The sequence below is a fragment of the Meriones unguiculatus genome, chromosome 20 (genome assembly GCF_030254825.1).
Source record: "Meriones unguiculatus strain TT.TT164.6M chromosome 20, Bangor_MerUng_6.1, whole genome shotgun sequence".
Lineage (NCBI taxonomy): Eukaryota > Metazoa > Chordata > Mammalia > Rodentia > Muridae > Meriones > Meriones unguiculatus.
This window is the reverse complement of record NC_083367.1, coordinates 46,001,372-46,024,094: the sequence shown is the minus strand read 5'-3', so window position 1 is coordinate 46,024,094 and position 22,723 is coordinate 46,001,372. Positions and strand designations below refer to the sequence as shown.

Below are 22,723 nucleotides of genomic sequence, written 5' to 3'. Positions count from 1 at the left end.
TCTGCAAAATGGGCCTGCTGATAATAAGGATACTTACCTCATAGGAATGTCCTGAAGCAGCAGCAGGACTTGCTTCCTACCGGATACAGGTGTGTCCTAGTTCTCAGTCTCTCCTCAGCCTGAAGCCAATTAGTACTAAATTGTGCCTTGTCCCCTCCCACCTCCCAAATCTATGCTGATACCTTAACCCCACTACCTCCAAATAGGACTGCAGCTGGAATCAAGAATTACTGCTTGGGGCTGGAGAGATGGCTCAGCAGTTGGTGGCTCACAACCATCTATAGTAAGATCTGCTGCCCTCTGCTGCCCTGAGGCACACATGCAGGCAGAATACTGTATAAATTATAAATGAATCTTTAGAAAAAAAAAATCTTAAAAAAAAAAAAAAAGAACTGCTGCTTACAAATCGGTTTTTAGTGTGGGAGTAATGCATCATGCCTGATGTCTCTATGAAGGGTGGAAGACCGGACACAGAGGGAAGAACATGGAAGACACAGAAAACAAGCAAGGAAAGAGGCCTCAGAGAAAAATCAGCTCTCTACCAACCGTGTCACACTGCTGACCAGAATGGTAATAAATCTGCGCCATTGGAAAAGCAGTGGTGACTGGGCCAGCTCTAGCAAAGGAGCACATGCCTTGGCCAGAGGGGACTCTCGTCCTCCAAACACATGGTACCTTATGAATCCTGGTTGTTTGGTTTGATTTTTTGAGACAGGATTTCTGTGAACCCCTAGCTGTCCTCTAACAGTCTGTAGACCAGGCTGGCCTCAAACTCAAGAGCTCCTCCTGCTAGCCTGTGTCACCATGCCTTTAATGTCAGCCTTCTCTTTTTACTCACCTGCTTTTGTTTTTAAAAACCTGATCTCATGTAGCCCAGGCTGGCCTCCTCCTCAGCATGTAGCCAAAGCTGAGGCAGAATTCTTGATCTTCCTGCTTTTACCTCCTGAATGCTGGGATGACAGACCTGCCCCAGCATCCTTCAGTTCCACTGTCGTGTGCCATGGCATTGCCAAGTTTTGAGAAGCAGTACAATGGGACAAAGACCGAACACTCAGCTTCCCTCTGGCCCATAGCAGACTCCTTATTTGGCAGATAATATTTCAGTTTAAACCTGAATGTAAGTATCTATACTGAGAACCTAGCTAGCTTGACCATATAACCTGTCCCTCACAGCTTCTACCAACAGAAGACCCATACGGAGAAAACAAAAAGCAGAGGCAGGAAATTTCAAGAAACACCGGGTAAGCCTATGAATGATGCCTGCATAGTAAGCTCCTTTGGGTACAGAAGTTCAGACTGGACCTATGGCTTAAAAATTAAGAGCACCTGCTTAACAGAGGACCCAGTCAGTTCCCAGCTCGCACGCGGTGGCCACAACCATCCGTAACTCCAGTTCCAGGGGATCTGACACTCTTCTGATCTCTGAGAGCACCAGGCACACACGGCACACAGACATGTACGTTGGCAAGACACTCCCAAGCATAAATGTGAAACCTTTTTAAAAAGTTAGTTTTGGAGAGCCACTGAGTTAAAAAGGCGTTTCCTTCAAGGGGCAGATCTCGTACTGTGGACACAAAGGGATCCAGGGCACGAAACCATTACTGTCTCCTGATTCTCCCGTGACAGTTGGTCAGGTGCTATAGCCAAGGTTGGGGCTGGATCCCACGCTAGAAACAGCCCGGGAGAGCTTCTAATGTGACCAGATAAACCAAGGAACTGGGCCTGACTGCTGAGAGTTCAACCAAACATTTCTTTCAGTTACTAAAAACAGTTGTCTGAACTACTTGATGGACAAATCCAGGTTTCTAACCTACACACGGTATGAAATCTCAAGGCAAATCACATACTACCAGTAGACGCTGCTGCCGCACTTGAGGCATGCAGGAAGCATGAGATAGACAGTCGGTTTGTACCACCACTAGTACATTTTAATATTAATCACATGCTGACATGTTCGGCCATCCATGTTCTAGTCACACTCCACTGTGTCCAATGCCGTGACCAAAGCAAAGTGAGGCAAGAACGCATTTATTTGGCTTTTACTTTCAAATCGTGATCCATCATTGAGGGAAGTCAGGGCGGGGCGTCAGGGCAAGAACCATGAGAGAACTTGGCTTGCAGGCCTGCTCCCTGACGCACTCACTGGCTTCTGCTTAACCAGCGTTTTAACATGACCTAGGGATCATTGGCTTCAAGAACGGCACCGCCCACAGTGGGTTAGGCCCTCAGACATCAATCAACAGTCAAGACGATTCCTCACAAGTATGCTTTCGGACCAACCTGATCTAGACCAGCGGTTCTCAACCTGTTGGTTGCAACCCTTTTCAGCGGTCCGACAGTCCACACCGACAGTCCACACCGACAATCCACACCCAACCCTCTGCGTTTCAGACATTTACCTTACAGTTGGTAACAGTAGCAAAATCACGGTTACGAATTAGCAGCAGAAATAATTTTATGGTTGGGGGTCCCCACAACCTGAGGAGCTGTATTAAAGGCCAATGCGTTACAAAGGTCGAGAGCCACCGATTAGACAATCCCTCAATTGCTTCTCTCATGACTCAGGGTAGGCTGTGTTCACAATTAAGGCTGACAGGACAGTAGCTTAAATAATTATGATGAATTTCACCTATTGTTACATGTAGCTTTTGAAAAATTTAAACTCTTCACTCTCATACTTCCTCACCCCCCCCCCCCCCCCCGCAATGCTAAGGATGGAGCCCAGTCTTGTGCATGCCAGGGACACACTCCTCCCTTGAGCTACATCCCCAGGCCTTGTCTTCTTTTACAGCGACTAAGTAGCTCAGGCTAGCCTTCAAACTCAAGGTACACCTGCCTGCACCTTTTCCTCCTGGGATCACAGACCTGCACCTCCAGGTGACATTTCTTAGGGTAGAGGTAGACTGTTACAAAGTAACTAAATTTAACTTGCAATCAGTCATGTGGACAGGCAGACTACAGCTGCCCTCACAGTCCTTGGGACACTCATTTCAGCCCGGACATCAGAGTGCAACACTGTTATTTACAATAGTAAATAAATAAGCTTAGGGTACAGCTTGTGCTTAGTCTATGTAAGTGTGGATGGAGTTTCCCCACACCAAAACCAAACCAAGAGTCACACACCCAAGTTTCTGAATAATTATCTAGCCATCTACAGTGAGAAAAACTGAATTTAAATACAATGTAGAATTCTAGAAAAAATTGAGTATTAGGAGGTTCTGAAAAGACAGTAAATATTTTGTGTTTTATGAATAAACCTGGGCTAGTGGGACAGCTCAGTGGGTAAGAGCGCTTGCTGAGCAGGTGTGGCACCCTGAGTCTGGATCCCAGAACCCAAGAGATGGCCATGTGTGCTTGTAACCCCAGTGCTGTGAGGTAGAGACCGGAGGATGGCTGAGGGCATGCCGGACAGCAGCTCCCAGGTTCCTGTCTCAAGGAAATAAGGCAGTGAGACACCAGGACACCCGGCATCCTCCTGTGGCCTGACACATGCACATACATATAACCCGCGCTCACACATAGGCATGACTAAATCCAGAGTCTCAAATACTGAAGTGAAGCCGTATTTGTAAAGTTTCTTCTAGTCAGGTCTAATTCCATATTACTTAGTTGATACATATCTACCACTGTGGTAATTCAATATGTAAATTATGAATAATAAAACACAACTTGGTAAATATAGAACAAAAATGCTTTCATCTTCTTGCTAACCTAAGGAATTATCTAGTTCTTTAACTTACAAAACCATAGTGGATTTGGGTGGAAATTCAAGTCAGCTAAGGTAAGGAAACTGTTGTGAAGGCGACGCTGGCTTTAGACCTCCTGGCTACCATCATGTCACGAGCACCCTCGTCTCTTTTCTCAAATGTCGATGCCAGCTTCCTGAGAAGTAACAGTCAAAGCATTGACTAAATGCAGTGATCATGGAAATACAACCAAACATAACCTAGTCTTTTGGTGGTGATTTGAGTCAGTCATGGATACAGGCTAGCTACTTCTGCCCTGCACTCATAGTCAAGAGGTATGCTGTGGGATTTAACACAGACTTTAATAAACACAGATTACTGTACACTTTCACCTCTAGAAAATTCTGAGATCAAACAAATAAACCAGTATTTTGAGATCAAGTAGAAGTCAGTAGTGTATTTAGGACTTTAATTATAAACTTTTAAATTCTAGGTAATTTAGAACCCTTTATCATGAAAATCAAGTATTATCATCTGACAAAATTTGGTTTATCTGGAATGAGTATCTTGATCCAGTTTCATGCTTTGGAGACTTTTTTCTTTTTTTCTTTTTTTTTTTTTGGAGACAGGGTTTCTCTGTGTAGCTTTGGCTGTCCTGTTCTCATTTGTAGACCAGGGCTGGCCTTGAACTCAGAGATCTATCTGCCTGCCTCTCTCTCCCAGAGTGCTGGGATTATAGGTGTGAGCTACCTTCCCCAGCTTTTGCAGACTTTTGAACTGAAAATTTAACAGCCCGAATCTTTCAAAAAATGTATAAACCCATGTTTTGCAGAACAATGAACATAAAAATTGTACAAGGACACTTTAGCTTTTGTGTCATGAGCAGTGTGTGTGTGTCTGAATCGACCTCCAGGGCAACATGCTCAGCCCACTGTACCACACAAAGTCAAGAGGTGCTCTTAGGGAAGAGGTTACCAGAGGGGAAATCTGACTGCTGTGGTCACTCACAGTCAGTGTGACTCCTCTTGGACTGGCAATTATATTGCCTATGAGAAATAATGGAACAGAACCAACCACCGTACTGATGATGACGATTCAACCTACGCATAGCTCTTTGTTCTAAACAAGACCATATTCTATGGCTGTGGACATTCAACACTTATAGAGGAGTCTAAATCAATGCCCCCCCCACCCATTTTTAACAGCTGTAGTTGATGAAAGTGGAACCCTCATCAATATTTAAATTAAATATGTAAATATGAATTGGCATTATATAAATGACAGATTGTGCATACATGCCAACACACAGATTCTGCCCTAATGGAGCCCATTATAAATAATTTGTTGGCTAGCTATCACATCTTTAAGGATCTGTGGATGGTGGCCCAAAGGGCCATCCCGTCACTACTGGCCCAGAACAGTCAGGCACTGGGGTCAGCTCTGCTCCTGGCCTAGTGGAGTGGGGAGGGCCGGGCCCGGCTCTTGGGTCAGCTGCAGGTGCTGAGCTGGATCTGCAGTGCCTGCTGCTAACTGGAGCGCCTCCGTTTGCTCTTGGTGGGCATGGAGACGCTCCAGCGTTTCCTTGGAAAGTGTGATTACATGCACTGGCTCAGTCTGTGAGGGCTCCATCTGGCTGCCGATCATGCTGAGGCTCTGAATGTGCTCTGTTTGCTCCTGCTGAGCTGAGAGAATCAGGCTCTGCAGCTGTGCGGGCTGCTGTGTGAGCAGGGTGAGGTTAGCAGCCGGGTCCGTGGCCATGTTCTGAGAGCTCTCAGCAGCTACGATGCTGACCCCCTGGCTGGGACCCGACATGAAGTTAATGTTATGCACAGAATCGGTTACAAGAAGCTGAATCTCCTGCTCTCCTGAGGTGGAGAGTTGGTATGGCTGCAGCTGAAGAATGTTCCGGACCTCGTCAGCGCCACTGCCAGAAACACTGCTGGAATCTGATGCGTGCTTCTCTTTGCTGTGGATTTTCAAGTGAGCCTTCAAATTGTCCAAGCGAGCAAACTGTAAGCTACACTCAGGGCAGGAGAAAGGCTTTTTGCCCGTGTGCAGGATGCAGTGTCTCCTCTTGGCACTGGAGTCAGAGAAGCATTTGCCACAGATGCTGCAGGAATATGGCTTTTCTCCTCTGAAAGAAAACACACAGAAGTACTTGTTTTCTACCCCTGGTCACTTAGGCAGAAGCAATCAACAGTAATGGATGGGTAACTCTGTACTGGCCCCTGAGTGTTTACTGTCTCAATGCCAGTACCCAAATCCATGTCAAAACCAACTCTAATTCTGCTTCACACCAAAAACAAAGATTCCAAAGTCATGGGTTCTCCTACCAACTTAGGGACTTGGAGTGACCCATTTCCATGTGCTTCAAGTCTCAAAAATAAAAACGGGCTAAAAAGAGGCTAAGGTAGGGTGGTAGATGGGACAGAGCTACAGGGGCTGAAATTTTATAATTTTATTATTACATGTTTCAGATAAGAACATAAACATAGCTGGGGGTGGTGGCGCACACCTTTAATCCCAGCACTTGGAAGGCAGAGGCAGGCGGAGCTCTGTGAGTTCCAGGCCAGCCTGGTCTACAGAGCGAGTCCAGGACAGCCAGAGCTACCCAGAGAAACCCTGTCTTGAAAAAAACAAAAAGTGTAAATATTTTGTATTGCATGAACAGTTCTATTTTGGTTTTAGTTCTTACAGCTTCTTTTTAGACTCTAAAGGCCAAACAGGTATGTATATATTATGATCAATATCAATATTAAAAATTCAAGTAGCTCTACATTATTTTTGAAGCTTTTAGAAATATACCTAAATCCAACCTGGAAGTAATTTTTCTGAACAAAACATTTGTTAAAAAATACTTTTTCAGCTGGAGAGATGGCTCAGAGGTTAAGAGCATCGTCTGTTCTTCCAAAGGTCCCCAGTTCAATTCCCAGCAACCACATGGTGGCTCACAATCATCTATAATGAGATCTGGTTCCCTCTTCTGTTGTGCAGGCAGAATACTGTATAAATAATAAATAAATCTTAAAAAACAAAACAAAACAAAACAAAACAAAAAAAACAACAAAGTTCTTCTTTTGGATGGAATTTTCCTAGGTAGTCCAGTTTGGCCTCAAACTTTTTTTTTTTTTTTGGTGACTGGGTCTCTCTGTGTATCCTTGGCTGTTCTGGACTAGCTATGTAGACCAGGCTGGCCCCAAACTCATAGAGATCTGCCTGCCCCTGCTTCCCTGAGTACTTGGATTACAGGCGTGTGCCACTGAGCCCTGCTGTTTGGACTGAAACTCTTGACCGTCCTGCCTCTGCCTAGCAGGTGCTGGGGTTGTAGGCATATGCTATCATGATCAACTCCAGATAACATTTTTTTTCAGACAAGCCCTGGGACCCCCCTGCCTCCATCCTTACATACATGATGCAGCACCACCTCTGGCTTTTACACGAGGGCTGGAGATCTCAACAAATCCTCATTCTTATGCAACTAACAATTTATTCACTGAGCCACCTCCCCACACCTTAATGTTTATTTCTGATTGAAGATTTAAGCTTTAGACTACCCTCCCCCCAAAAAATTAAATAATGAAACCAATAATGCAAGTTTTATTGGCCAGAATCAACATTGCTAATTTTGCCTAAGTGAGAAATTTAATTATTGCAAAAATAAAATGATAAAACACATAGAAAGTTCTACATATTAACAACTAGAGAAAAGGCTGTTGTAGGTTACCCCATAAAACACTAGAGTTCAAGCAGGCCACCAAGTGACAAAAATACCTGTGCAAGTTTACTGAAGAAGCTAGGAATGGTGGCTTACACCTGCCATCCCAGTGCTCAGAGCAGAGCGGAAAAGGCCCATGGGCCAGAGAGCTATGTCCTGTGTCACCCAAACCCAAACCAGCTTACCGGTGGATTCTGATGTGGGTCTGAAGGGAACTCTTTGCTGTGAAGGATTTCCCACAGATTTCACAGGTAAATGGCTTCTCGCCTTAAAAGAAGGAAAAAAGGAAAGCATTTGTAAGTACACAGCTGACATTAAAAAACAACAACCCAAACCATGTTACTTTCACAAAGGCAAACTCTGTGAGAGGGCAAGAAGCATCCCCAGCTGGGCCTCTGCACCTGAGCTCAGTGCACTGCCAAGAGGATGCGGAGGAAGTGTGGCCCCTTCCCTTGAAAGCTCACACAGAAGCTGCTCAGATGTGGGGAATGAAAGCACTGGTGTTTACTCCTGTGCTTTCTAACACTGACACTTGCCCCTGCAGAACTATGGCTAGGTGACCCACTAGGCCTTCAAAGGGACTCCTGTGCATTACGGTTTAGTATTCACATTCCAAATATGTGCACAATCTGACCATTTCCCTCTTGGATCACAGCAGCTTCCAAAAGGGCCTACTGCTTCCTGGCTATCCACTATCAACAAGGCAAACAGTGAGTGTGGGCCTCTCCACACTGACAGACCATTTCAGTAAATGCTCTAATGGCCCCATCTGGAGACAGCAGCCAAAGCTTTAGAATACAACAGGTCACAGATCTTCACACACACACACACACACACAGTCTAGTCCAGAAACCCTGACAAACTACCCAGGGGTTTGTAAGTGCTAGACTTCACTACTCCACTGACAGCAGCAAGTGTTTTTCAGTGAGTTTGCACAATGCACATGCAGCAGTGGACTCTCAAGCCCCCAGAGGCAAAGCACAGGGATCCTAATGTAGGTGAGAGGAGTCTGAAAAAAGCAACATCCGGCCTCACTAGAGAACAGCAGAGACAAGGCCAAACTGAGATGCTCTTTCAGATTAGACCTCCAAGCTCCACCAGGCAGGCGACTGATACATGAGACAAGCTGGGTAACTCAGCATGCTCACATCGGCAACTCTGATTATGCCAAAGCTTAAGACCAGGTGGCTTTCTAATCAGAGCTGGGGCCTATCAGACCTTGGTCAGTGTCCACCTCTCATGTGGACATGCTCTACTCCTGTTTTAAACACACAGAAAGTTGGCAATATTTTTTTACACAAGGTGTTATTATGTAGCCCTGACTGGCCTCAAACTCACAAGAGATCCATTCACCTCTGCCTCTGAGTACTAGGATTAAAGGCATTCCTCACCATGCAGAACCCCAAGAACTTATTAATTACAGTTCAGGACAGTGGGAAGTTCAGAGTTCAGGGACCTGCATCTGGTTAGGGCCTTCTTGCTGTACCTCTCATGGCAGAAAGTGGGAGACATTGGAGGGAGCAGGGAAGAAGGCTAAACTCCTTATTAGTGATCCACTGACCCACTAACAGTATTGCTCCATTCATGACAGTCCAACTGTTTAACAATTTTATCAGCTATTAGGTTTCAAGCTATTAGCTTGAGGTTATAGGACACATTCAAACCATAACATTGCTAAAGTCTTTTGACACCCTGGCTTCTGGTCTGTTCTGTGTAAATCTTACCTCCTTCAACCCAGGGCCCCTCCTCCCTTTTATTCAGTTCTGAAACACGGACAGGCCATCAGCAAAGTGTACAGCTAGAGAAGTAACAAAAGAGATGAGCACTGCGTCGGGCTAGGAGACCTGCAGTGTGCTTGACTAACTGCTGAAAGGAAATGCTGCTATTAACAGCACTAAGAGCAGACAGGATGCTGGAAGGATTGTGGAGGTGCCAGGATCATGACAGACAAGAGGGACCTGACAGCATACTAGGATAAGTAGAACCAAAATGCTAGGAGGGACAAGGACACATTCTGAGGAGTGGTGGGCCCAAAGAAGAGCCACCGATTCCAGGAAGAGGTTTAAGTAGAAAGATGAAGAAAGATGAAATGCTCAGAGTGCCATAAGGTGGGCTGGAGGGAGGATTTCCTGTCAGACTGTGCATGAGGTACTGAGGCCTGGGTCAGGAGATGCAGGAGTATAGAGGAATTTTAATTTAGAACATGGCTGCTCTGGCAAGAGATCACATCCACAGACCTTCTAGGTTCATGTGATCCAGCTGGAATACAAACACACCTTTAATCCCAGGGGACAGAGGCAAGCAGATTTCTGTGCTCAAGGCCAGCCTGGTAAAGAAAAGCTTCTGTCTAGGTGTGTTGGTAGTCACCTTTAATCCCAAACAATGAAGGTAAAGTTAGTTTGTAGAAGGAAGCACCCATGTTTGAAAGTGAAGTCTAACTGAGTGGCAAAAAAAGTGAACCAGAGAAGATTCGACAGAACAGAGAGGAAAGGGAAGCTACTTAAGGGGCAATGCAGAAAGAGGAGGCAGTTTTACCAGGGCAGTAATAAAGAGACAGGTTGCCGAGAGAGAACTCAGGTGGAGACCAATTGACCTAGAATAAGAAGGAGCCAGGAGATTAGAGCAGATTGCTGTAGTTAAAGGCCAAGCAGAGCCAGAAAAGCCAGATTGTATAAATTAGCTGGGAGGGGAGTTTGAGCCCGAACACCTGAATTGAACCAGACAGCCCAGAGCTCAGTAAGAACAAGAAAGGGTGAGCTTATTAAGCATTAAGTCTCAGAGGCGGAAAACATTCTCGGCCTATGTTAGATGGTAGAGAGGCTGGAAGCTTCCAGGACTAGGCCTAGGTTAGCAGAAAGAGGACAACAACTGAAACAGGCAAATAAAAGTTCCTTTTACACAGGAGACAGATGGAGAGAGGTTAAAGGGGAAATGTCAGGGCTTGGGTAGCAGAGATCAGTAGGAAGTCTGTTACAGAAGGATTAGACAGGAACAAAGGTAAAGACAGACATGAGGATGACTCAGGAAGATGTGGGCGGAGCTGACTTAGCTCCAGGGGATCCATCCATGACTGTGGCCTGGTTTTCTACTTTTTGTCAAACAGCAATGGATATTTTGTTCCAAACCAATGAGCGCATCTCTTTATCCACTCTCCTGAACCTAAAGACTCACTCTTTCTCTGGTCTGCTATGCACCTATTCCCAGGCCCTTCTTTCTCTGCCCAACCACCCAAGGCTGCTCAAATTCTTTTCAAATACAAATGAAGACATTCCTTCTTCCAGCTCAGCTGCTGCCTGCTGTCACTGGTTCTCCCCATCCCACTGGCTCACTGCAAACAGCTAGGCTTTCACATCCTCATATTTCACCACGCCTGACTGGGACATACCAACAGGCTTCCTGAGTCATCCACCACACTGCTTTTCTGATTCAGGTCTCCCTCCACTCTGGGGAATAAGAGCCATTCTCCTTTCTATGGCTCCATCACACTGCACTGAGATTCTTAATGGATACACATAGACTCTGCAAGGACATGACATCCTGAGGGGGCCCAGAGCGCAGGAAAACTGGAATAAGCAAGGTAGGGTCATCTCAACACACAGGCAGAGAAACTTTGGAAGCTTTGTACCTAACCTACAGAATGCGACTGTGAATTAAGCCATGACTTCATGAGCTTTGCCATGTGACTAGGCAAGATAGCCACATTAGCATCAGTAGAGAATCAGTATTTCTCTAACACCATCTAAGGGACAGCGATGCTGGAGAGGTGGAAGGGCTCTGTCCAAAGAAGTCACTCACAACTCACAGTGAGGCAGCCAGTTCCTGGGCCTTGACTGCAGCACAGTAAGCAATGTTCCAATCTCTGATCAAGTTTCTGGGCACACTGCTGTTGGGAAAGGGTGGTAAGGACAAAAGAAGACCATAGTCCGTGGTGGTAGTGCACACCTAAAATCCCTGCACTCAAGATGCTGAGACAGGAGGGCCATGAGTTCTCACAGCAAGACCCTTTCAAAAGAACAAGACCACCAACAGCGAGCAACCCGTCCCTTGTCAGCCTGGCTTCACTACATCCCTAGGAGCCTGTTCTGCCCCAGGCCAGGGGAAAGACCCAGTTATGAGACATGAGCCAGTTTCCTCTCACACAGCCCCAGCAGCGCCGCTGCCCACTTAACATGCTGACATCCTCCTGAGGGTGTCAGAGATCTACGGTGCCTTTGGTCTCCAGTGCTCTTCGAATGGCCTCTCCCTGGAGAGAGTGTGCAATGGAAGAGCTAAGAAACAAATGACAGTCCAGGTTTCCAAACTAAGAGTGGGTATGCTGGCAAAATCGCATTACATTCTGGTTCAGGGTAACTGCTGATGGCTCTCAACACCACTGAACTGTTAGAGACACACAGGTCATACAAAGAGCCCCACTATTATGATGGATTTTGTTTACTCCCCTGCTTCCCTCTCCACCCCAGGATTTTTTTTTTTTTTTTTTGCATTTTAATGAAGAAAGAAACAAACTCAGCACACATAGTACACTTTCTTCTGAGATGGGCTCATTTTATTGTTATAACGGAGAGATGTCTCCTTTCACCCCCAACACAAGGACTACTTGCTCATAAAAAACACAAGTCTTGTCAAGTACCGTGGCCTACACCTGTACTCTTAACACTCAGGAGGCTGAGGCAGGGGACTCCCAATGAGTTTATGCGAGAAGCAGCTCCTTTCCTGTACTGTTCAACAACTGGCCCACCTAAGCCCTGTACCATCCACCTAGTTTTCCAGGGATTCCAGTTCGTTGAAGCCTCATACACTATTACAGTCACGTGTCAGCATGTAGTCACAGACGGGCATGTATCTCCCCCGGCCTTCAGGCTCACCTATCACCTACTCCATACAAGCACTGACCTTCCTCAGACTGAAATCACCTACTCCATACAAGCACTGACCTTCCTCAAACGGAAATCACCTACTCCATACAAGCACTGACCTTCCTCAGACAGAGTGTGCCCCAAAGCTATCTACTGGTTTGTTTCTCCCAGCTGCTTTCTCCTCTCCCTCACGTCTAACCATGAGCAAAGCATGCTGCCTCTTCTCAGAGTCTATCCAACCAGGCCCATTTGTTGTATTTCCTACTGCCATGGCACTGTACCAAGTCTCCATGGCTGTAACATCCTAAGAGTCCCAATGCTTGATATGGGAAGTGTTATTATTGAAACTCAGCCATACTATATCACTCTTCTGGGCAAGGCCACGTGAGTCTTCACTGTGGCCTCCAGTTAACCTAGCATGCTCAAGAGACTCATGAGAGCTGGGGTCTGGGTAGGATAGAGGACTTCTGAGGCTCTATCCCAGCCAATTCAGTCGCAAGCTCAGGGCTGATATCAGAATTTTGTCTTTTGTTTTTCAAAAAGCTTCTCAACTGTTTGAAATGTGAAGCTATAAACAAATAAAACTATAGCACATGGCCTCCTGTTGTCCCTGTGGTCCACTCACCATGCTTCCTTTTCATGTATCCTGGTGTTGGGGTAACCTTTTAGCCACACTGTGTGAAGGCGTGCCCCTGTATTCTCAACTGTTACTTCTGGACTGGCAGAGAACTGAGTGCTGGGAGGATGCTGGTCCCATCATTTCTGTGGCCCATCACTGGGCTTTCTTTTTTATAAATATCTGTCCTTCCTTACCTGCCTAAAGACAATCTAGAATTGTGTCAGAGGCATCTCACCGCTGATGGACTGTGGCGGACTGCAGCGGAGCAGAGAGGTATAGAGCTAGCCATGTGGTGGATAATAGGCTAGAATAGTTGGGTTAAGTCAGAAGAGCTAGCTGGGAGACTCCCCTGGGGAAAGGCCTATGCTGTAAACTCTACAGAAGACTCTGTGTCATTAGTTATATTGCTGGTGGGTCTGAGGAAGACCTGCCATATGCTGACTCTTGCATCCTGTCTGAGAACTTTGAACCTGCCGTATCTCCATCTCTGATCTTCTCCCCTGCATAGTCAGTGTCTGCCTCACTCCCTACCACATTCTGGTTTCCACCCAAGAGGCTCCCATTCCTGAGACTTTCCCAGGTCCCACACAGAGACACGCACCCTTCCCACACCTGTTTTCCTACTCCACATTGTGCTTCCATGCCACACCACAAGTTTACATCTTTATCTGACCCGAGTTGAAAACAGCGCCTGGTACTCAGCAAATGTTCAGTGAATACATACTCAATGGCTGCATTAAATTTCACAGACTCTACTGTTGACAATGTCCATGGAGGTAAAGGGAGCCAGTGAGATAGTTTGGCGGGAAAAGACACCAAGCCCGAGGACCTAAATTTGATAACCAAGACCCACACAGTGGAGGAAATCAACTCCTCTGACTCCACTTGTATGTTTCGACACATGTGCACAGATAGCTATACACACACAAACACATACGCTGTCGTTGCAAAAATTAAGAACGTGCAGAGCTAACTTTTATAAAATTCACCCACCCCTTATAATTTCCTAACTGCTTAGGTGTCTGCAGAGATGCCTCAGGGATTAAAAGCACTGACTGCTCTTCTAAAGGATCCAGGTTCAATTCCCAGGACCCCCATGGCAGCTCACAACTTCTGGTCTCCGTGAGTACTACATGTATCTGGTGCCGACATATATGCAAGCAAAGCACCCTCATACATAAAATTAAAACATCTCAAAAAGAGTTTTAAAGAAAAACTGCTTGGAGTCAGAAAAAGAACAATTTTTCCAGATTTTAGAAAATTCTCTTTCACACACACACACACACACACACACAATATTTTAGAGAGGAGATCATGTCTATAAAATTCATCATGTTTCACATAACCATCCAAGCTTGGTTTATCTGCATTCTGACCCCGCTCTATCCCATGAGGACAGGTGTGACATTTTCCACTGTGCTGTCACCCTGACACTCAGAAACTCTGGGATATGGAGCATTTTGGGACTTGGGATGTTTCTGGTCTCAGACACTTGGATAATGATATTTAATCTACACTAGCTTTTCTTAAGAGTTAAGAAATACTAACCTGCAATCAAAGTCCAAAGTGTCCAAAACTAAACTACTCTTTTTGTTTTTACTTTTTTGAGACAGGGTTTCTGTCCTGGAACTCACTCTGTAGACCAGGCTAGGCTGGCCTCGAACTCAAGAGATCCACCTGCTTCTGCCTCATGAGTGCTCAGATTAAAGGCATGCACCACCACTGTCCAGCCTAAATTACTTAATATTAGCAGATAACTTGATAGAATCATTAAATAATCCAGATTAATAGAAACCTTTTCTTGTAAAAATCTAATTTTAACACATATCCCTATCACAAGGTACAAGACGGACAGTTTGACTTCTATGAATTTAAAATCAATGCTGCCTTCTCCTCATTCCTGCCTCATTGAGAGGTGCTGATTTCACACTTGGGGAGTACCATTGGTTCCAGAGGAAAGAGTGAGGAATCCTGTATCTTTGTGTTGTCTGCTGTATGCTTTCTTTTCTAAGCAATTTATTATCACCTTCAGTGCTGAAGTAGCTGAGAGTGAAACTCAGATACAGACCAACGCTCACACTGCTGTGAAATTACATGAATTTTCACACATGAACAGAGTTCATCCAGTGATCTCCATTTTGTGCTGACTTACAATGGGACATGATGTTCCCACACAACAGTGATGACAGCATTTTGCCTTTACTTTGGACACCAAGTGCAGCAAGGAAGTTGGATAGGGTTGCTGTGTTACCTGTGTGTGTTCGCAGATGTTTCTTTAGCTGAGACACATCCATAAATTTTCGATGGCAGTGGTTGCATTCTGGTAGTGAGTGGCCTTGCCGCAACGATAAAAAAAGTGTCAGTGCATGTATGTTCTCCCTGCATTTCTTCAGTGATTTGTGTTAAAGCACTTCCCTGAAAAATAACCACTTTAAATATGGCACTTTATCAACAACAATAAACATTATTATCTGATTACCTCAGCTCAGTGCTTCTCTGTGAGCCAGGGTCCTCCTAACTGTTCTAAACACCCTTCTCTCCAAACACTGCGATGCTCAGTTGAACCCAAATGCTGTCTCTCCTCCCACTCCCTTTTTTTTTTTTTTTCTCTTCTCTCTCCAAGACAGTTTCTCTCTATAGCCTTGGCTATCCCAGAACTCACTCTGTAGACCAGGCTGGCCTTGAACCCAGAGATCTGCCTGTTTCTGCCTCCTGACTGCTGATGAAAGGTGTGTGCTTCCCTTCCTTTCTTATCAGTTAGCAGGAAGGAGAATGGAACATTTAGCAGATCAGAAGCCACGGGTGAGACATCTCTTTCCAGGTGGCACTAACAGCAGCCAATCAAGCAAAGCCTCTTGGGCAAGCAGCACTCTTGTTATAGCCGTTCTGTGGTGGTTCTCTATATGGTTCCAACATTTGCAAACAGTAAACTGAATCTTATGGTAGTACAGCGTAATGTGATATCTTTTTTTTTTATACTCTCAATCATCCTATGAAGGCCTTAAATGCATTACATACCCGAGGATGATTCTGAACTTCTAATCCTCTTGCCTCCATCTCTCAAGCACCAGGTTAACACATGTGTGCTCCCATGCCTAGTTCTATGTGGCACTGGGGACTGAACCCAGGGCTTCATTCACACTGGGCAAGCTCCCTACAAAATGAGTCAGTTGCATCCCTAGCCCAGCTGGCTTTTCCAGTTCTTTCATTTACTCTGTTAGACCAACCTACCGGTTCACAAATACTGTGTATCTCATTTCCCCCAGCAATGGCATCTTCTCTAACCTTATTGGCATCGTACCTGTATGGACTCGATAATGGCTCTTTAGCTGTCTTTTCTGGCTGAAATACTTTCCACACTGATCACAGGTAAAAGACTTCTGCCCTGCCAAATAAAAAATAAAACACTTAAACCATGCCCCACACTGCATAGAAGTAGAATGCTCATTAAGAAGTTAATAACAGTGCCCAGGTTCCTCCGTTCTACAGGTGATGTATCTTGTCTATACACCCAGAAGAGGCCTTTCCAGAGTGTGCAAAGCAATAGGGAGTGGTGGGGACTGAAGGAGAAACAGAGGTTTCAATGGTTCCCCAAGGCATACAAAAAGAATTCTAAACTCTAGTGTTTAAGCAAAACACATTTAAATGCAAACTGCAGTAGCCAGTTAGTAAGCTCTAGCTAAAGGCTGCTGCTATTCAGAGCAGCCTATCAGAAGGTGCATATTCTTGTCTTTCGGTGACACCACATGGTAAATGACACAGGGCTGAGGAGATACCATTTACATGCCAGAAATGCCCACCCCAGCAAATGAGAACCCAGTGGCTGGGGGCCCGCTAGCGCGAGCCCTGTCACCTGAGTGCAGGCTCATGTGCTCCAGCAGCGAGTGCTTGGTGGTCAGCGCCTTGCCGCACACGGTACAGGTGTATGGCCGCTCCCCGGTATGCATCCTGGTGTGCACCTGCAAGGAATGTTTCTGTGCAAAGCCCTTTCCGCACTCATTGCATTTGAAGGGTCGTTCCCCTGCGGTCAAAGCCAAGAAGCACGGTGTAAGCCAGACCTGTGTGTTTCTCTTTTCCTCCCAAATTCATATATGCAATATTGAATCATTCATAATGTTAGGTATTTAGGGCAAACATTCAAAGTTCAGTGGATAGGTGAGCTGTCAGCAGTACAAGTCTAGAGAGTGGAATCGAGGAAATCAAAACCAACAGGCAGAAGCTGTGAGCTGTAGACTCAGCCTCCAAGAGGTGTAAGAAGCGGCCCCACCTGTGGAGTGGGTAAGGACAAGGGACTTAAAGGCAAGGTCAGCACCTACACTCACTCTTCCATTCCACACACCAAGAAAACTAATGTCTCCCCACCTGCCACCAGAGGATGGAGACTGTTCTCTCGAGAGGGCAGAGGTCATCCAGATAGGCGGTTACCTGGGCAGCCCAGTGGCATATTCCAGGAAGGAAAAGTCAAAGTCTTTTTAGGGATAAGGATAGCCCTCTTTCCGGAAGGCCTGAGACGCCCAAGGAAGGCATCTGTAATGAGGAAGTGGGGTACAGCCACACCCCACCAACGAGGTCACTTCTTCACAGGCTGTCTTCATATTCAATTGCTTCTAGTGCTCTGATCTTGCATATGCTATCACTGTGTTTGGGGCTGGAGAGATGGCTCTGCTCTTACAGAGGACCCTACTTGGGTTCCCAGCACCAAGAGGGGGTGACACCCAATCATCTGTAACTCTAGTTCCAAGAGATCTGACTAATGCTCTCTTCTGGCTTCCCTGGGTACCAGGCATACAGATGGTGCACATGCCTACATGCCTACATACATACATACATACATACAGGCAAACACTCATACAAATAAAATAAAAATAAAAAATTCTTTACGCTACAGTCAAGGGAAGGCTCGAGTAGTGAAGACAGACACCATGACAGCTAAGGAAAAGCAGTAATGTGTAGAAAACATCAAGTACACAGGGCACCGTGGCACATGTCTGTAATACCAGCATTTGGGGGGCTGAGACAGGAGGATCATGATTTCAGGGTCAGATCATGTCTTAAAACAAAACTAAATTAGATTGGGGCTGGGGATTTTGTTCAGGTGTAGGACACCTGTCCAGGGAAGTACAAGGCCCTGGGCTGGGGCTCTAGAACTGGAAAAGTAAGTTACAAAGATAAAAAGGGGGGGGTAGAAATAGCTACACAGAGGCTGAGGAGCACAGTGGCAATCTCACAGAAAATAAAGCACAGGTGGAAAATACAGGTGAAAAATAAGTTAGTTACAATTTGGGTCCAGGAAAATCAAACAGCAGGAGTTCTGGACAGAAAGAAAAGAAACTCGGGGGATAATGTAATGTGTGATGACTTAAAGTTTTGTGGAATGACAGTTGTCTGATTTACCTTATATATACCGAAGAAAGAAAGCATGCATAGCAAGGCTGATTGCAGAATTTCAGAAACCAGGAGGGATGAAGGAGAGATCTGACAAGCTGTTTTCCCTTAAGTAAGTTTTACTCAACGACATAATGCTTTAAATCATGTACAACCTGGCTAAAATGCAACCTAGTGTTAGAATCCGTTAGTTCCAGAGCCCATTAGACAATAAAATAGAACCCACCACAGTTCAACACATATTGGAGATTTTGTTCTGTTCAAAGTACCATAACTCAAGTTTTCAACATACATAATCCCGGGGGAGCTTTCTTTCCCCATGTAGCCCAGGCTTGCCTTGTAGCCAACGAGGACCCTGAATTTCACATCCTCCTGTCTCCACTTCTGGAGGGGCATAAAACACGCCACACCTTGGCCAGTTTCTGTGGTGTTGGGGAGAAAAGCCATACCAGGCAAGCACTCTCAGCTGAGCTACATCCCTTTGAAACTTCAAACACGGATAATCCGGACAAGTAAATCAGAAAGCTGGCTGTGGGACACAGGTGGCTATGAAGGCTCTCCAGGTGGTTCTAACACGCAAGCTCAGAAACACAGCAACAGCTGCTGCGAGGTCATGTGACAGCAAGAGGCTGGATGAGAGAAAACGTCAAACACTTGCCTCTCTACGTAAGCTTACAAGAGCCAGCTGCAACTCGACCTGAAACGGGGTGAACTGAACAGCTCAAAAAAGGGCTCAAGGACTGCCGGGCTGGTGATAGCACTGTCCCATGTGGTAGCCAGCAGACACGTATGGTCACCCAAACTTATGTTAGCTGCAACAAAATTAAAATTCAGTTTCTCAGTCTAGCTAGCTACAATTCAAGTGATGTGACTTCTATGTCACTTGATACAGCTCAGTTGTAAACTGCTTGCGTTGACATGCTACATGCGTGTCTAGGTGACCCTGGGTTCCATGCCCGGGACCGTAAGAGGAAAAAAGGTCCACATGTTGTCAGTGGCTACCATACTGGCCATATGGAGAGAACAATAGGCATTTTAATCACAAGGGGGAAACTAATGGCCACTGCTGAGTCAGCTACCCAAAACGAGAGAACATTTACAAGATGGCTAAACTATAAAGATGTCTACAGAACAGAGCAAGAGAATGCTTCCCCAAAGATGAGAAACAGTCACGAATCAAAAGGCAGGAGGTGCTTGATGATTTGGTAAGAAAGAAAAAAAAAAAAAGGAAGGGCTCTGAATTGGGCTTGCTGGACCATCCTGACCTGAGCGAACCTGAACTAATTAAGACCATCTCCTCAGCTGTACACTGAGGATATTAACTACCGTGGGATTACTATGAGACCTAAATACAATATGTAAGAAGGCTTTATTGCACCGCCTTGCGTGTAGAAACTGAACAATGAACAAACACTGTCACAACCACAACTCAAACTTCCCCAACCAACTGCTCCAAGCTTGGAAAGCGTAGTTACCCGTGTGGCGTCTCTGGTGGATTGCTAAGAAATGATTATACTTAAAGACTCTGCCGCAGTCTTTACACCTGGCCTCGGGGCCACTGGAGTGCTTTTTTCTTCCACATATCCTCTTGGCTGCACCCTGGTCCTCTTCATCTCCAATAAGTTTGTAATCTTTAAGCTTGACAGACCTCCTAATCCTCCGCTTGCTGTACCTACTCTGGCTATCTGGTCCATCCAGGGCCTTGGGGTCACAGTTCTCATCTTTCTCAGCAGGCATCTCCTCCACTCTACCTGCCTCACCGGCAGGCTCCGATTCCTTTTCTTTTGGCAGTTGTTCATTCGCTTCGACGGCGTCTCCGTCGCTGACCGCAAAGTTTTGTCTATTCTGAACAGACTTGTTCACTCTCAGCTGCATCTCTCCCTCTGTGGATAGCTCTGGTTTCCCCTCCTGCAAACTACTGGCTTTTCTTGGCCTTCCCCGTTTCCGTTTCAGAGGATCATTCTTCTTGTTAGAAATAACAACCACGGGGGTACCGGTGCCATTCAAAGCCGGTGGCTTTGGGGCGCTATCGTTATTCTGGAAGTCGGTGTAAGCCTTTACCAGATCATAGACTTTTAAGAACTGAGCAGTAGCCAGGATTTGTTCTGTAGTTTTCTCACTGGCATGTAGATAGCCTGTATAGATAAATTCCAGCAGGGTCCCGAACGTGTCTGCGACCATGCCTTCCAGCATATATATGGACTGGCCAATCTCCCCCTCTTCCGCAAACATCATTGAGAAATACTCGCTACTGGCAGCAAGTAAGGCCTTGTGGGCTCGGAAATGCACGTTCTCCACGATTAAGGTAATATCACAAAGAAAGCCTTTCTTCCTCTGATCCTCAAGACTAGCCAGGACAGTGTCACTGTGGGTGTCCGAGTGTACAACAAGCTGCCCGCAAGGCTCCGGGGCTGTCTCCGCCATTTTCTCCCAAAAGACTCTGAAGAGGCTTAAATCTGAGATAAGAAAACAAGATTTACTTGGGAACAAGGACTGTCTAACAAGACTGTTCCTGTACCACCTGTCACGAACCGACTTGGTAATTACCACCTCCTAAAGTCTACTTAGGGACCCAGGCCTTGGGTTCTCATCCCGCCGGATGCCTCTCCAGTATCCCTAGGACCTCTTACGGTCTGGACTTTCCTCTGGAAATTACAGAATGGGATCAAAATAAATCTGTCCGGCCCTCCCTTATATTAACTTTGTCACTGAACTTTCAAAATGTGGCGGCACGACGTCGGAGTCGGGGCTGTGTCGCCTCGACGCCACGCACGAAAAGCTGTTTCGTCTGTGGGAACGAAACTGAGAAACATTAAAAGGACCCGCGTAGGGGAGCATCTAGCGGTGAAAAGATGCACGCGTCCAGAGGCCCGGCTCCGAGCTCCGTTCCAGGCCCGGGGCCTGGGGCCGTGAGCGCTCCAAGGCACAGCGCCCCGGGGCCGGGCAGAGGACCTACCTGTCGGGGCCGCCCGGCGGGGTCCTGCCGCGGCCAGTCCACCCGGCGGCACAGAGGACACCAAGCCGACCCGCCGCCGCTGCGCGCTGGCTTTCGGCTCGCCGCCGCGGCCGCTAACCCGGAAGCGCGCGCGCGCGCGCCGAGCCGCCGGACCACGTGACCGCGGAGCCCCTCCCCGGGGGCTGGCCTTGCCGCGGAATCCGGAAAGGGACGGTCCTGGTGCGGAAACCTGCCAATCGGTGGAGGTTTGCGTCCTCCGCTGGGTCTCCGCTGGGTCTCCGCGGGGACTTCGGTCGCTTTTGTCAAAACCCTCTGTCTAGGTGGTGAAGGCGAAGACGGAGGCGGGGTCGTTCGTTCGTCACACACTCCCTGTCAACTGAAGGTTTCTCTCCTCCGCCTCGCCTGTACCCTCAGGTTACCCATCATCCCCAGGGCCCTGTGTATCCATGAAATTGGAGGTGTTGACGCCAGTGCCCACCTGGTAGGGTTAGAATGGACACCGTAAGTGCTTGGCTCGGCTACTGTGACTGAAATGACCGCTGTTTTTAATCCAGGTTTCCGGCACTTCCACGAGACTCTTGAGGGTTTTACTTGTCCTAACTGCAGTGTTGTTCCCGCTACCGGGGAGATGGGAGAGTTCTCCGAATACAAACCAGATACAGTCACTCTCCTGGGTAGCATCTGCTGTAGATCTCGGGAGCTCTGGACAGATGCTCCTTAGTTTGGTCTCCGAGCTCCGCTCGGATTCGTTCCTGACCTACGTCCAACTGTTCCAGCAGTTTCCGCCCCGCGTTTATGCTTCTCTTGTACCTAATTATTTCCACTTAGTCCACTTGCACATTCCAAATTTGCCGTCTATATCGCCCACGATTTTGAAAGGAGAGGTGGAATTACCAGCCTTTATCATTCTATCTAGATTTTACTAAAAGTACCTCAAGCCACACAGGTTCCTTCTTTGAGTTTTTAGAGCTACCTCTAAATCCTTCAGATTTGTGGGCATCCGAGTAGGCTTCGGGGAGCCCTGCTTAACTTCTGCACTCCGGGGCAGCAAGGGGTCAGTCTTCCGACTTTGCTTCCACATAGGTTTTGTTAGTTTCTGCCAAAAGAATCGCAGTAAAAACTCCAGAGAGCCATAAACTAGATCAAATATACTGAATAAATCTATTTAAATGAGAAGCTGGTTATCAGTAACAGTGTCACTAGTCTCTGGTCACCAGGAACCAGACTAAGGAAGATTGCCGGAAGGGCTGGTTGGGTAACATAATCTGAGGAAGCCATACTAAACGTGAGATGTGGCTAGGTAACCATGTAAAAATATAGATTAACAAAAATGAAAACTAATAAAATTAAAATTGCTAAAAATATTTCTTTGAATTTTGAAGAATTTAAAATGTCAGCTCATAGCAAGAATCTAGAGTGCTGAAGATATTGATAGAAATATCAATGCATAGATTATACACTCTTGTAAGATCACTTATACAGGAAAAACTCAAAAGAGTCGGTTAT

The 22,723-nt window shown here is 46.3% G+C and overlaps 1 protein-coding gene across 4 annotated transcripts; it reads right to left on the bottom strand.

Moving 5' to 3' along the window:
- Positions 1 to 1,896: 1,896 nt before the first annotated feature.
- Zbtb24 (zinc finger and BTB domain containing 24) lies at positions 1,897 to 21,333 on the bottom strand. Of its 4 annotated transcripts, XM_021648670.2 has the most exons (7): positions 21,218 to 21,333; positions 19,737 to 20,717; positions 16,730 to 16,897; positions 16,178 to 16,261; positions 15,128 to 15,211; positions 7,587 to 7,668; positions 1,897 to 5,820 (listed from the first exon to the last, which is right to left on the bottom strand). In XM_021648670.2, the coding sequence occupies exons 2-7, from the start codon at positions 20,683 to 20,685 to the stop codon at positions 5,121 to 5,123; spliced, it is 2,067 nt and encodes a 688-aa protein (XP_021504345.1). In that variant the 5' UTR covers positions 20,686 to 20,717; positions 21,218 to 21,333; the 3' UTR covers positions 1,897 to 5,120. The 4 variants fall into 4 exon arrangements, 2 of the variants coding, with proteins under 2 accessions (XP_021504345.1, XP_060229361.1); XR_009587971.1 differs by lacking the exons at positions 1,897 to 5,820; positions 7,587 to 7,668 and having other exon boundaries at positions 16,178 to 16,256; XM_060373378.1 differs by lacking the exons at positions 1,897 to 5,820; positions 7,587 to 7,668 and having other exon boundaries at positions 15,135 to 15,291.
- Positions 21,334 to 22,723: the final 1,390 nt, after the last annotated feature.

Coding starts and splice junctions, on each gene's coding strand:
- Zbtb24 (XM_021648670.2), bottom strand. CDS start 20,685: ATGGCGGAGACAGCCCCGGAGCCTTGCGGGCAGCTTGTTGTACACTCG. Junction 16,898..19,736: donor CCACCAGAGACGCCACACGG/GTAACTACGCTT, acceptor CTTTGACCGCAG/GGGAACGACCCTTCAAATGC. Junction 15,212..16,177: donor CCATTATCGAGTCCATACAG/GTACGATGCCAA, acceptor CGTTGCGGCAAG/GCCACTCACTACCAGAATGC.